The sequence below is a fragment of the Dipteris shenzhenensis genome, chromosome 6 (genome assembly GCF_047967505.1).
Source record: "Dipteris shenzhenensis isolate YYH24624 ecotype China chromosome 6, Dip_SZ_1.0, whole genome shotgun sequence".
In the NCBI taxonomy this organism is placed as follows: Eukaryota; Viridiplantae; Streptophyta; class Polypodiopsida; order Gleicheniales; family Dipteridaceae; genus Dipteris; species Dipteris shenzhenensis.
In genome coordinates this window covers 47958288-47972947 of record NC_141601.1, presented here as the reverse complement: position 1 = coordinate 47972947, position 14660 = coordinate 47958288, and the positions used below count along the sequence as shown (strand labels likewise).

Genomic DNA, 14660 nt, shown 5'->3' with positions numbered 1-14660 from the left:
TCCTATTTTCTTGGTCGAATAGGAGGCCACAGATGCCTATCTATGCACGGATTGATCGATTTTATGTTGATGATTGGGCCTTGGATAGAGGAGGATCAGTTTGCATTACGTTCTACGAGCATTAGGATTCCTGATACACTTTATGCAGAGGAGGACCTCTCAAAGGTAGCTCTGTAGATCTGTGTTTCTCATGAGCAGGGTGGAGTGCCCTCCCCTTCACTTTTGGTAGCAACCCTCTCTGATATTAGCGACTTTTATCATCTAGTTGCTAGTACCAGGAGATGTGAGATTCTCAAGCGAGAGATTGGTGTGAGCCAACAGCAGTTGGCAGCTTTGCAGAGGGAAGAGTAGAAGAGGCCAATTGATGCTCGGATTCAGGAGCGCCTTGTTGCAGCAAGGGCTCATCAGCAGATTTTGTTGGATCAGAGAGCAGAGTTTGCCTTTCATACACGAGAGTCCTTTTGGATACAGATGGGAGGTAGAGTCAATAAGCAGTTCTTCTCTACTCATGGACCTAGACATAGTAGAGAGAGTGTCTCTCAGCTTATTGACTCAGATGGAGTTTTGCAGTGATCTAGATGCGGTCATGTGCATAGCTACAGATTTTTATGCCTCCCTTCTTTCAGCAGATCCTGGTAGTGTGGTTGTAGATGATGCCACCTAGGTTGGTGAGTCCAAATATGAGACTCTCTCTTGATGCACCTTTTACCCACCTAGAATTCAGGACTGCTCTTCTTGCCCTTCATAAGGGGAAATGCCCAGGTTCAGATGGGCTTACACCCTCCTTTTTCTTGACCTTTTGGGATATGATTAGAGATCACATCACCTCAGCCTTGCAAGGCGTTTGGGACTCCGATGAGATGCCTAGCTCAGTTGTGGAGGGTCTCATACATTTAATCCCAAAAGGGGGTTGCAGAAATTTAGTATCGCAATGGAGACCCATCACTCTATTGGGTAATTGTTACAAAATCCTAGCGAAAGCAATTTGCCTCCTGTGGTTGCATCCCTTACTCCTTGACCTTATTCATGATACGCAGACAGGGTTTGTTTATGGCAGAAGCATTTTTGATAATATATTTGGAAAGCTTCTCAGTGTGCCATGCAGAGCAGTCAAAAGCTCGCAATTCTACTCTTGGATTTTGAAAAATCCTATGACAAGTAGATTGGGAATTCTTGGAGGGCACCCTTTATTACTTTGGATTTTCATATGCTTGGATCAAAGGGGTCTCGGCCTTATATAGGTCAGCCCCCCACAACCAGGTGCTCATAGGAGGGGTTAGGGGAGACAGGTTTCAGATCTCCAGATCAGTCCGTCAGGGATGCCCTCTTGCTCCTTTTCTTTTCCTCTTTGTGGTTGAGGCTATAAGCATTTTTCTCAGGTCTCGAGCTGACATTCTTGGGCTCAGACTTCCGCTCAGAAGGGAAGAGGACCTCGTGGATTACAAGTTAGTGGATGACACTGCTATCTTCTTGGAGGCCTCTCCTCAGCGTGCCACCTCCGTAGGTTCTTGGAAAGCTTTCAAGAGGCTTCCAGAAGTTCGCCAACAACAAATGGTTAGTCACCTTAGAGGATGTGCAGGGAGGATACTTCAGATTGATGCAACCCTCCCCCTTGATTGGGTGGATACAGATGACAGGCCCATTGTTTGCGCCGTGTGGATGGGGGCTTTCTCGAGGACAGGCATTCCTCTCTAGGTTATAGCTTTTTTGGGAGCACATGAGGATGCCTTGGTTTTTGATGTACAGGCAGGTGGCACGCTGGTCATTTCTTTAGAGGATATTCTTTTAGGCTTGCCTTTTCAGCTTGTCAAGATCATAGGCTTTTTGGATCAGGGCAAGGGCTCTGCATGACATATTGATTCGAGCCCTCGTCTTTCTCTTTCGGGTTCTTGGAGGTTGTGGCTCTTTGGAGGAGTGCCGATAAAGTTTCTTCAGTGGGACCCAGGAGAGTGGGAATGGATTGTTGCAAGGAACCAAGAGAAAGCCTTCCTTTTTTTTGTAAGTCGGGTTCTTGGAGGTTGTGGCTTTTTGGAGGAGTGCCGATAAAGTTTCTTCAATGGGACCCAAGAGAGTGGGAATGGATTGTTGTAGGGAACCAAGAGAAGAGCCTTCCTTTTTTTGCTTACACGGTCAGTAATGCCAGGAAGTTCCAGATATCAGTTGTAGAGGTTGGAGACCTTCCAGGGCCCCTCATTGGGAGAGTTATCAGGTTGCTGCTGATTTGTAGAGGGTCTTCTGGCGGAGGCTTTGGAGATCCCGAAGAAATAGAAAGGTCACTCTATTTTTTTGGCTTTCTATTCATGGAGGGATTGCAGTGAACAAGTGGAGGTCGATTGGTTGCTGGCATTGCCCAAGTATCAGACCACCGCCTTCCCCTTTCAGCAGATGTAAGCAAAAGGTGACCTCCAATGCATGGCGGTAGCTAGATGGAGGCTGGAGTATTCATGTAATTCCAAGCATCCAGCCACTGAAAATACGATGTGACTGCACAGTGAAGAAGACCTCCCCTTCTCAGGAGGATATTGAGGGTAAGGGACATTGATGGAAACCAGTGGGCCCATCTTGTGCGGGATTTGGGAGGAAGCACTAATGGTTTAAGGGAGATGGGGGTAGAGGCAGGCTGAGGGGACTAATTGCAAGACGGGAATATCTCCAAGATGTGACTGTCCTTTTCTATAATGTCAACTTACAGTACTCAATTGTACCTGTGGAAGATTCTGCGGCTACTGAGGCTCCAGCTTCCTCGCGCGGTACCCCAGGTTGCGGAGTTATCCGGAGTAAAGCTCCCTCTGAAGGTAATCCGTTCTGCAAGGGAAACTACCTCTCCCTCCATTGGTAAGGATTTCTCAGGCCAGGGAGCCTTGGCTTGGGCTTTCCTTGATTATGCCACTTGGGTGAATGGCCACATTGTGATACGGGTAAAGAAGATCGCTTGATTCACAGAGGGGAAAGGCCTGGTGAAGTAACTTCTGACTTCATGTTCGATAGTCTGCTGCCTGTAGTTATGTCAATTGTGGTGACATTTGTCAGTAAAAGAATCACTACTGGAACAACTCCAGGTTCAAATAAAAAACAGCATGTTTGATTTGAGGTATCAGAGCCTTTACATGTTAGCTCATGGTAAGAGTTCTTTTCTTGACATGGCTGATAAAAAAAGGAAGCAAAAGCTGTTATAAACTTGGGTTTCTTCAAACGTGCATCACTTGAAGGAATTAAGCTAGGCAAATACTGTAGATTTTGTATCTTTTATATGGGTGTCAAATATGTCAATTGATTGTTAATCTTGGACCATTGTTATTGACTCTTTGTGCATGTTGGATGGTTGGGGGGTTCGAAATTACAGTGGAGCACATACAGACTACGGTAAGACACATTTATTTCCTATCATTTCATCATTGTTTCACAAGTAGATGAATTTGTTTTGTTTGCGGGTACAGACTTTGAATTCTACTCAGTATGTCTGTGGATACACACATGCACAGCTACAAAACATTGGTTGATTTCACATTCTAGGTACTGAATATCAGTAAACATTATACTGATGGGGGAAAATAATGATATGGGCTTAGCACTAACATGTTAACTCAATCTAACCAGATATCTTTGTGTTCAGAACTATAGTGGTCTAGATTCGTTCTAATAAAAATTTTCTATTATAAGTTTATCTGTGTATCTATATGCGCATACATGTGCAGCCAGCTTCTCCACTTGTACAGAATGCTAACATGTTGCTAGCTTAATTGGCCAGGTTTTATGAGTCCTTGGTCCAACAAACATGGTACCCAATTGTGCATAAGATGCTCCAAATGCATAGAGTAAAAAAATGTATAACAAGGTTTCCACGTTGCTTGATCATTACACAATCATCTATTATACTTTTTTGGTTGGCAGCTTGAAGAAGTTATCGCTCAAATCCTAGTGAAGGATTTTGTGTAATTGCTTTAATAATGTCAGATGAGGTTATTAGATGGAGGTTAAGAGATTATCCTAGATTTTGTTGAAGATCATTTACACTTTAGGTGATAGGTGATAGGTTCTTGTAAAGCCACTTTCTGTGGATCCCAAGGATGGTAAAGAAAACGCAATGCCTCCGACCCCTCAGAAACTTATGTGCTCTACCCTTCACTACTTTAAAATTTCCATCCATATATGCCATTTGCTGTGACAGGCATATTTAATATCGAATTATCTCTGTGATGTAATTTCACTTCTATCATTCTATCACCATTAGAAACGTGCTTGCAATGTGCAAACAAAATTCTGGATCATTTCTGGCATTATCCTAGTGAAGGAATTTGTGTAATTGATTTAACAATGTCAGATGAGGTTATTAGATGGAGGTTAAGAGACAAGGCTTCTTGGAGATCATGAGACAATGACAATTTTCTGCTCTTCAAGTATGGTCTGGGGTGATGGGATATTGACATCAGCTGTTCAAGTATGGGAGGGCGTGGCCTTACACACCATTTGATTTGGTTTTGGCTTTCCTAGCGGTTATATAAATTATTCTTATTTCGCTCATGATTTGAGATGGGATTATGATCTTCCCGCATGACAAATTCTTGCTTGCTTGCCATTTTATTTTCTAGTTCTCCCTCTGCATTTTTGGAGAAGTAAACATGCTACTTTTCTTAGAAGAGAAAAAAAAAAACAATTTGTCACGATTGATAAGCTCTAGAAAACCAACATAGAAAGCTATGGGAAGGTTGAAAAGACTCTAGAAAACCAACATGAAAGTGTTGGAATAGAGCGCGTATGTGCGCGTGCACACACACATACACACACACCCAGGTGGCAGCAGGTCGTGACATGAGGAACAATAACAGTATAGATTAGATTGTATGGAAAATGAAAAGTACGTAAGGGAAGATATCCCTAAGGTCTATATGACATAAATATTAACTACACCTATGCCCCATAGGGTCACCTGACTCACTCCCATATAAATTAATGAATCCCCCCTGGAGTGATAGTGTGAATATATGCAGAGAAATGGATCAATCACACAAAAGGGAGCAAGCCTAAAACTTTGCGAAAAGCTTCAAACGTTTCACTGGAAAGTTCCTTGGTGAACAGATCAGCAACATTGTCCTGTGTAGGGCAATACATTACTGTGATCTCCCCTGCACGAAGCCTCTCTGACATAATGATAATGAATCTCAATGTGCTTGGTATGAGCTTGAAATAATGGATTCCCTGCAACGGCCATAACACTTAAGACTGTCAGCGAAAATTGTGGTAGGGTGTCTGCTAAAACACACGAAAATTGGCCAGTAACCTTGTCAGCCAAACACTATCTACTGTGGTGCTGAAAGATGCTCTGTACTCAGCTTACAGGTACAGGGGGCAACACTGGGTTGTCTTTTACTCAACCAAGGTATGCATGATATTCCAAGATAACAGTAATTCGATTGGTGGGCTGCCAGGTATCATCATCACCTGCCCAGTCTGAATCACTGAAAGCATGAGATGCATGCTGCCCCCCCTTGCATAAAACAGTCCAAGGTTTTGTATACCCTGAAGTTGAAGGAAAATACGCTTTACAGCATGGTGATGCTTAGTAGTGGGGCTGTGCATAAACTTGCTGACCCAGTCTTGTGTTGCACAAATAAATGAGACATCTCACTGCCTGGCAGTGCATTTCCATGTTATATGGGTCCCTGCACTTTACAAGCTAGGTTTCAGCCCAGGTTCCACTGGAGTAGAGATGAGCTTTGCAATTCTGAAAACTAAACTCATGCACAAGTTTCTGAGTGTACTTCAACTGCAGCATCACCATGCCTTTGTCAGACTGCACAAACTGAATGTCCAAGTAACAGTGCAATTGTCCCAAGTCTGACATATCAAATGTGTACTGCCAATTAGCTTTGAAAGCTGTAATTGCATTCTGATCATTCCAAGTCAGCAACATGCCGTCCACATATAAGATGAGCACAAATAGAACACATGATCCTCTTTGACATAGAGTGTGCTCTCAGTCGGACTATTTCTGAAATTCGCCTGACAAGTATGCATGAATCTTCTCATACCAAGCTGGGAGCTTGTTTGAGACCATAAAGTGCCTTACACAGTCTGCACACCTTGGTTTCTTGTCCTAATAAAACTAAAGCAGCAGGTTGACTCACGAAAACTTCTTCCTGTAATTCCCACTCAAGAAAGCTGTTTCAATATCCAACTGATGCACATTAGAGGTAAGGACTTGATGGATGATTTGAGAAAGCTCTACAAAATGGTTTGAAATCAGAATTTAGTAAAATGCCTTAAAATGGCAGTTAGTTTTGGGTCTAGTTTTTACAGGATCTTAGTAGAGCTCTGTTGCTGTCATGCTCACTCCTTAATGGTAACTCTGAGAAGATGTTTTATTGATGGCATAGATTGACTCCCCCAACGAAGTTCTGCCCTTATTATGGATCTGTTAAATATTAAACCTTTCTTTCAAACCATCTACTGGAAAATGACAGTTCTGCCCTTATTATGGATCTGTTAAATATTAAAATCTTTCTTTCAAATAATCTACTGGAATATGACAGTCCTGCTTCCGAAATCTATTATGGAAGAGCAGCCATGAAGCCTTTTCTTTGTCAACCTGTGCTGCTGCCAGAGGGACTAAACATCTTGTGGCTGCTGCTGAAAGGTGTCAATTGAGAAATGCATTGTTTGCAGTTATAAAGAAACAACGATCATTCCAAGTATACCAGAGACCCTGGGTATGGCAAGACACTTCAGGGAGGTGGAGTGTCATCAAGCAAGAGTGGAATGGAGTGCTCTCTAACAAACCTGGGTGACTGGTTGAAGCAAGCTCAAATGCTATTAGAACTTTCCTGACACCCTCAATCAAATGACATTTCTGGTGCATTGTAGTAGACTTTGACAAAGATCCCTATAAGCCAGTTTTTTTGCTGATGCCAGTCAGATATACACTCTTATACCAATGGGTTCTATTGTTGGGCTATTCTTATTGTTTGTGAGATTTTCCTTTCCTGCAAAGGGAGCTCAAGGCCTTGAAGATGGAAATACATGAGCTAAATTATTTGATGCTTATCACCCATCATATTCAGCATTATGTGCAGGAAGTCCTCAGATTTATCATGCACTATTCGAGCCACGGGTTGAGTCTGCCATTAAGCTACAAGTAGACCATGTGCGATCCCAAATAGTGGAAGATCTAGCTACAGGTGTAAATATTACTAGTGCACAATTTTCTGTAAGTCATCGTCAAGGTGATTTGAAATGATATCATTTGGAAAGCAGCTTCTAGTGCCTGGAATTAGTTATAATTAACATTAAGCGAATGTTTTTTTCCCTCTGTCTTTTTCATTACAGTACAAAGTATTAATATATGCATTGTAATCTCAGTCTATAATGAGGCATTTTGGTTCCAACAAATATATAAACCCTTATGTATGCTGTGATCCAATTTCTCCAGGTCATTCAAATTTCGCATTTTCCTTTCATCCAATAGTGTTTCAGAAATAATCATGGATTGAAAAAACTTATCTGCTGTATCTTTTGTAAGTAATTCTTCTGTAGCCTTTATTTTGCATCATGTTGACGCTAATCATGTCCTCCTGTTGCAGGTTTGCTAACACTTGTTAATCAAGATCCCGAACCATGTGCCCTTCAGGCATGTTCTCTTTTCCCACACCCCTAAAGATCATGTCAGTTGCATACTTGTCTTGTCATCACCGGCAAAATGTTTCTTTATATCTATGCTTCTCTGTGGAAGATAATCTTTCCAATTAGAGTGGCTCCGATTTCTACAAATTCCAGCAGTTATGGTGAACAGCAAAATGCGTTTCAGACGGTTGTTAAATCACAATTTTCTGCAAGACGGTTTCTTTTAGGTCTGAGTGTTTTTTATCTTTTGTGTTTTGGAGAATACTTTAAAAATATACTAAGGGTGCCTTCCTTGAGGCTTGGCATCTTACCATTTGACAATAGGTGGTGTGCATGGCCGTAGTATATCTAGTGTGATTATACTAATAGGGTCCTTGGCACCATTTTTTGAAATGTCCCATCAAGGGCCAAAGCCCATGGGTCCTTCCTGTCAAGGAAATCTTTTAAGCTTTTGAGCTGGTCTCTTAGGACTCCACAAATGCGCTTGATACAAGGGAGTTGAATCTTGATTAGAGAGTTGGAACTTTCATTGTTAGAGCCCTCCTATATTGCTGATGATCTAGAAACACAGTCTGTGTCACACACACACACACTTTTTTTTTTTTTTTGGTGAGAAGAATATTTTATTGCTGTCAAATAATTACATTCATAGGTACTCGAAAAGCGGAGTAACTACTACTCAACCGAAAATCTCAGTATAAGCCATATATACATCATGGTCAATCAAATGAGTCTAAAAGCAATCATAAAACGATTGCCGCAAAGATCGTTTGAAGAAAACAAAAGATGGAAAAGTAGGATCATCAAAGACTCTATGGTTTCTGTCCATCCATAGAGTCCAAAGTGCCCAGCAGTGCACCCAAACAAAAAATAAATCAAAACCCTGCCTAGCTGGATGAAAACCAAATAACCAGAAGAACCTGCTAAAAGTAACAGTAGGAAATCTCGCTCGAAGCCCCTGATGAATGAGAGCGTTCCAATCAAGAAGCAAATGAGAGACAAAAGGGCAGCCTCTGATCTTGCCTTGCATAGAGCCAAATAGAAAATCCCATTGTGTCAGGCTGCCAATGCCCAAAAGCAGAAGTATCAATATGCAACAAAAGAGAGCGGATCATGAAAGCCCAGGGCTGATCCCCTTGCATAAACTGCAACATCATTTTTCCCTTGTGAGCAAGTATATGCACTTGAATATTGAGTATGTTCGAACCCCGTGCATCTTTGGAGAACAGAGACGATGCATAGAGAGTAATCTGAGACTTTTCTTGCCATTTTTTGAACGCCAAAAAATCTCCATGATAGCAGACATAAAGGAAACCAGATCTGCCTTAGTAAACATGATGAGGGGCAGATAGAATTGTATGTATGCTATCAAAATGGATTGCGTTATTCGCAAACGAACATGTAATGGCCAAGTTGCAAGCTTCTAATATTCAAGTTTTTTCCTCAGCTTTGTGAGTACCCAATTAGTTTGTTGAGAACGAGTGAGTCCCCAACCTAGATGATAGCCAAGATGTCGAATCAATTGAGAAGGTGGAACAATTTCCCCAGGCCATAAAAGACTATGCCAGTCTTTAGCATGCAACGGCAATAGCTTGGATTTCTGAAAATTCACATGAAAACCAGCAGCTAAGCCATATGTGGAAAGGGTCTGCATAATCAAAGAGAGATCGCTCTGAGTATTTTTCGGGGTAAAGAAAGAATCATCAGCATATGCTTAAGCGATCATGCTACGGCTGTCAGGAATTTGCAATCCATGCAACATGCCAGTGTCCAAAAGGTGGTCCATATATTGAAGCATTGGATGAGTGGCCATGGCAAATGAGGGGACAGCCTTGCCGAACAGAACAACCAAGAGTCCAGGTTGTAGAAATATCCCCTGAAAGTATGCAGGTAGCTTTACTATCTTGATATAGCCAATTGATAACTTGCTGCTGTCAGACCCTACTTTCTTTAGCCTGAATCTCTTTCCCTGCGTTAATACAATCACGGGCGATGGCTTATCTTTATTTCCACCCAGCCTACTCTCATGGATCGCAGATCGTCAGATACCTACGTTCCTTCGTTATTTTCATGCTTATCCATGAGACCCTCAATTCCCTAGATAGTTCTCCTTGCCAAATGTCATCAATTTAGCCTCTCCACTTGGTGCACCTTTTTACCCCTCTCTTGGGTCACATTAAAACCCACTTGCCCCTTGGCATTATTGCACATTTAGGTGCACCTAGGCCTTAGCACTCAGAACTACCTAGTCAATGCCATTCCACCCTCACCTAGGACCTTGGCAGTTACTTCTCTTGACCATTTCAATTACGCACATTAACTATTACAAAAGTTGGTCATCTAAGAGAAAATGCCCACCGATCTATCCGAGGTCATGCTATCTCGGCTAGAGCACAACATTCCTTCCCTCTTCAAGCATCAGCGTCCTCGATGATGAAATCTGGGAACGCTCTCTGTAACTGGTATACGGATTCCCAGGTAGCTTCCGATAGAGGCTGACCATGCCATGCAACCAACACTGTGGGTATCTTCCGATTTCATATTTGCATTGTTCCTCGGTCCAGGATTCTTGTTGGCTTGCGCCTTGCAATATCCTCTATCTCCTGAAACAAAACCACACCTTCGATTAGTGAGTCACCTGTATGCAAAAATTTCTTTAAGCGCGAAACATGAAAAACCGGGTGCACCTTACACCCCTGTGGCAATTCCAATTTATAGGCTACACTGCCTATTCTCTTTAGAATTAACCACGGCCCACAGTATCGAGGTGATAACTTAGCACACTCTCCTGAAGTCAATGACTTCGAGTGCGAAGGAACTCTGAGAAAAACTTTTTCTCCTTCTTTAAATACTCTTATAGACCGATTTTCATCCGCATATACCTTGGCCCTATCCATAGCCTGGCGGATATTAGCTCTCGCAAGTGCTAGCATCTCCCACATCTGAACTACAAAGTTCGCGGCACTAGGCACTTTCTGAGGTACTCCAACTATAGTTGGATTGGCTGGTCTATAACCATAGTTCAGCTCAAACGGACTGAACCCGGTAGAGGAATGTTTCCTATCATTGTAGGCAAACTCCAACAATGGCAACCACTTGTCCCATGTATGTTGCCTCAATGACACATATGCTCTCAGCATATCCTCTAAAGTCTGGTTGACTCTCTCCGTCTGACCATCCGTCTCAGGATGATCCCCACTACTCATTCCCAACTCAGTCCTTAGTGTCTCAAATACCGCTGTCCAAAAATGACCGGTAAATCTGACATCTTGGTCTGACACTATGGATCTAGGCAATCCATGCAGACGAAATATATGTCTAATGAACAGATCCGCCACTTGCGGGGCACTAACAGACTCTCTAGTCGGAATGAAGTGAGCCATCTTGGTTAGACGATCAACCACCACAAGGATAGAATCATACCCTCCTTGTGTCGTAGGCAGTCCCACTATAAAGTCCATGGAAATGCTCTCCCACTTACTTAGTGGTACTTCCAAGGGCTGTAAAAGTCCGGGTGGCTTCACCCGCTCGGCCTTTATTCATGAATATGCTTTTTCATCTTTGGCCAAAAGAAATCTCGCTTCACGAGATCATGTCTTCTCGACTCCTAGATGTCCCGCACACGGGCTATCATGGCACTGTCGAATGACTCTCTGCCTGAGATCATTCTGACCAGGTACTACAACCTTGCCATTTCTAACTAGCATACCATTCCTTATGGTATATCTTGCATAAGTTTGGCCTTTTCTGGATGCCAGGTCATCCTTTTCACTTTCCCCGGGTTTTAACACATGAGCCTTAGGCCATAAGCTCTGGACAAACTCGTCCACTTTTTGAGTTTCTCTTATCTCGGTCATTGGAGCACTCTCTAATACCGTGAAACTCAGGTTGTGCATAATGCAAGACAACGCATCAGCCACCTTATTGTCTTTTCCTTTTCGGTACCGAATCGTTAGATTAAACTCCTGCATGAGCTCTGCCCACCTAGCTTGGCGGCCCCTCAAGTCAGGCTGTTTACAAAAATGTTTCAGAGTATCATGATCCACATCCACATAAAACTCTGAACCATACAAATAATGTCTCCATGTTTTCAAAGCATGGATAACAGCATACAACTCCAATTCATGAGTTGGCCAATTCCTTTGAGAGGGAGAAAGCTTCTTGCTTTCAAAGGCTACTGGCCTTCCCTCTTGAAGGAGGACTGCTCCTACCGCAATGCCACTTGCATCGGTTTCTAGGAACAACGGTTTCTGGGGATCAACTATTTTTAACACCGGTCGGGTGACCACAGCTTGTTTTATGGTGTTAAAACTTTCTTGTTGATTCTGTTCCCAAATAAAAGGTACTTTATCTGAGGTCAGATGAGTCAATGGCGATACTATTCCGGAATATCCTTTGATATGCCTTCTATAAAACTGGACAAATCCCAAGAATGATCGCAACGCGGTCAGACTCTGAGGGATTGGCCAAGTTAGTATTGCAGCCACTTTCTTCGGATCCATTTCTACCCCCTGTGGAGTAATTATGAACCCTAAGTATTCAAGCCTAACCATACATAGTATAGTTTTCTTCTTATTCACATAAAGACTGGCTTTCCTCAAAGTACTGAACACTATCCTTAAGTGTTCACGATGCTCAGTAATACTTTTACTGAATATCAAGATATCGTCAATAAAATGTACTACGAACTTTCCGATATACGGACGTAGTAAATCGTTCATAAGCATGACGAAGGTCCCTGGAGCATTGGTAAGTCCGAAGGGCATTACCAAAAACTCATAATGACCAAACCTGCTTCTGAAAGCGGTTTTATGCACATCCTCGGCTCTAATCCGGATCTGATGGTAGCCACACTTAAGATCTATCTTGCTGAAAATCACGGCTCCATGTAATGCATCTAGCAAATCATCAATCCGAGCCATCGGATACCTGTGCTTAACAGTGATATTATTCAATGCTCTGTAATCTATACAGAGGCGAAACGTATCATCCTTTTTCTTCTTTAATATCACTGGCGAAGCAAAAGGGAGAAACTTGGTTGAATCTGCCCCAACTTGAGGTATTCTTCCAGTTGTCTACGCACCTCCGCTTCTTCAGCAAAACTCATTCTATAGGAAGGTCTATTTACAGGTTCTGCCCCCGGGATCAATTCAATCTTATGCTGAACTTTCCGCTTAGGAGGTAACCCATAAGGTAGTTCATCCCTAAAACATTCAGAGAACTCCTCTGTTATAAGATTAGCCAGCTTGGCCATCTCACCACTTTGCGTAACATTAGTGCTAGCCGAAGAATCATCCACCAGCTCTACCGATGCTGTGCAAAGGAATAAAAACTCTACTTGAGCCTTTCTGATTTCCATCACGGAAACCAACGGTCCCCCAGGTATATCTTTTTCACCTCGCAAGACATAAAGCACATCATTCATCTTGAATTGATATACGTGCTTTTTCCAATCAATGGCTGGATTCTTCCTAGAATGCCACGCCATTCCCAGGGCTATATCTGCATGAGGAAGCTTGGTCATTTCAAAATCAAGCTTCTCAGCATAGTCCTGAATCCGAAGCTCTAACTGGGTAACCCTTTGGTCCCATACTTCAGTTGAACTTCCATCTGCCATCCTGACTGTATACGCATAGTCAGATGGGCTTGTTTTTAATTTCATCCTCTTCACGAGCTTGGAGTTAATCACATTGTGAGTTGACGCCGAGTCAAACAACACAATGACATCATGACTGGCCACTTGCCCTTTCATTTTAATTAACTCCGTATCATTAAAGGCCGTATACCCCGTTGCTGCGGGCTTAGATAGGATGTTATCAGGTGCACTCGTCACTAACTTAGCAACAGATACACATAACAAACAAGGTACTAACCTCTGAGAAGGTCCCGCCAGTCGCATCTGCATATGTTCCGCATTGGGACTCTCCTGCATTTCTACGTCGCATTCAGATATTATCATATTAGCCGTGCGACGGTCTTTATTCAGTGGACAATCCTTCCACTGATGTCGCTGAAGGCAGCCGAAGCACAATCCTTCTTTTCTAGCTTTCTCTTTTTGTTCAGGGGTCAACGAGGACTTTGACCAAGCCCGGGCTGCCATTGGAGTTATTTTCCTTTTCACCCCAACGGTGGTACTTGTTTTTACTGGTCCCTCAACCGGCTTCACCTGCTTGGTTTGGCCACTTGGCTGAGAGACACTTGTCTTTGAAACCCATTTCCTCTGAAATCCCCCTTTTCTCGGGTGCTCATACTGAGTCCCTGCCTGCACAAATCCACCAGATCTGCCTCTGGCATCCTCATAGTTCAGGGCTACTGCAATAGATTCATCTAATGTAGTCACATATTTAGCCCGAACTTCCATTTTGATTTTGTCGTTCAGTCCATAGATAGTCTTTTAACTGAACCGACATAGGGAGAGGGTCTGTTATTTTCATGACACATTCCCTGAATTTGTCAGTGTACTCTGCCACTGACAGACTCCTCTGACGAAGATTTCTATAAGCATCCCAAGCTCGGGATTCTTCATCAGGTGGAAGAAAGTGTTTCTTGAATTCAGCTTTAAACCCTTCCCAGGTGGTTGGAGCAACTTGATCCTTCTGTTGCTTTATCCACCATCTGTCCGCTGCCTCAATAAACAGGTGTGTGGCCTCGCGGATTTTCTTTAGATCGGATCTAATTTCACAAATGGCGAAGGCTTCTTCCCACTTGTGTAACCAAACCTCGATCACATCAGAGCTGCGCTCGGTCATCCGACCAACGTACTTCTCCGGTCTATAATTAGCGATATTGGGCACTTTGACCCTTGCGCGCTCTAATGAATGTATACTGGGCTCTGGCTCTGCTGGAGCTTTGCCCTTATCAGTTCTAGACGGTCTAGCCGACAAGGCTTGCACCATCTCCCTGATCTCATTTTGACCAGCATTCACTTGAAGCTGCTGGTTCATAATCTGCTGTAAAGCATCTTCTAATATCGAAATCCTACCAATCAACGTAGGCGCTGCATGATGTGACATCTGTTGTGTAGACTGCACTCTAGACTCACT

General features: G+C 42.9%; 1 protein-coding gene across 1 annotated transcript in view; it reads left to right on the top strand.

Annotated features, from left to right (window-relative positions):
• Positions 1–14660, top strand: part of LOC147901264 (2-oxoglutarate (2OG) and Fe(II)-dependent oxygenase superfamily protein) — an 86184-nt gene that overhangs the window by 44015 nt on the left and 27509 nt on the right. Inside the window, exons 8-9 of the mRNA XM_087375779.1 lie at positions 3344–3363; positions 7578–7624. Of these exons, the coding sequence (XP_087231905.1) occupies positions 3344–3363; positions 7578–7624 (67 nt within the window). The remainder of the gene's footprint in view (positions 1–3343; positions 3364–7577; positions 7625–14660) is intronic.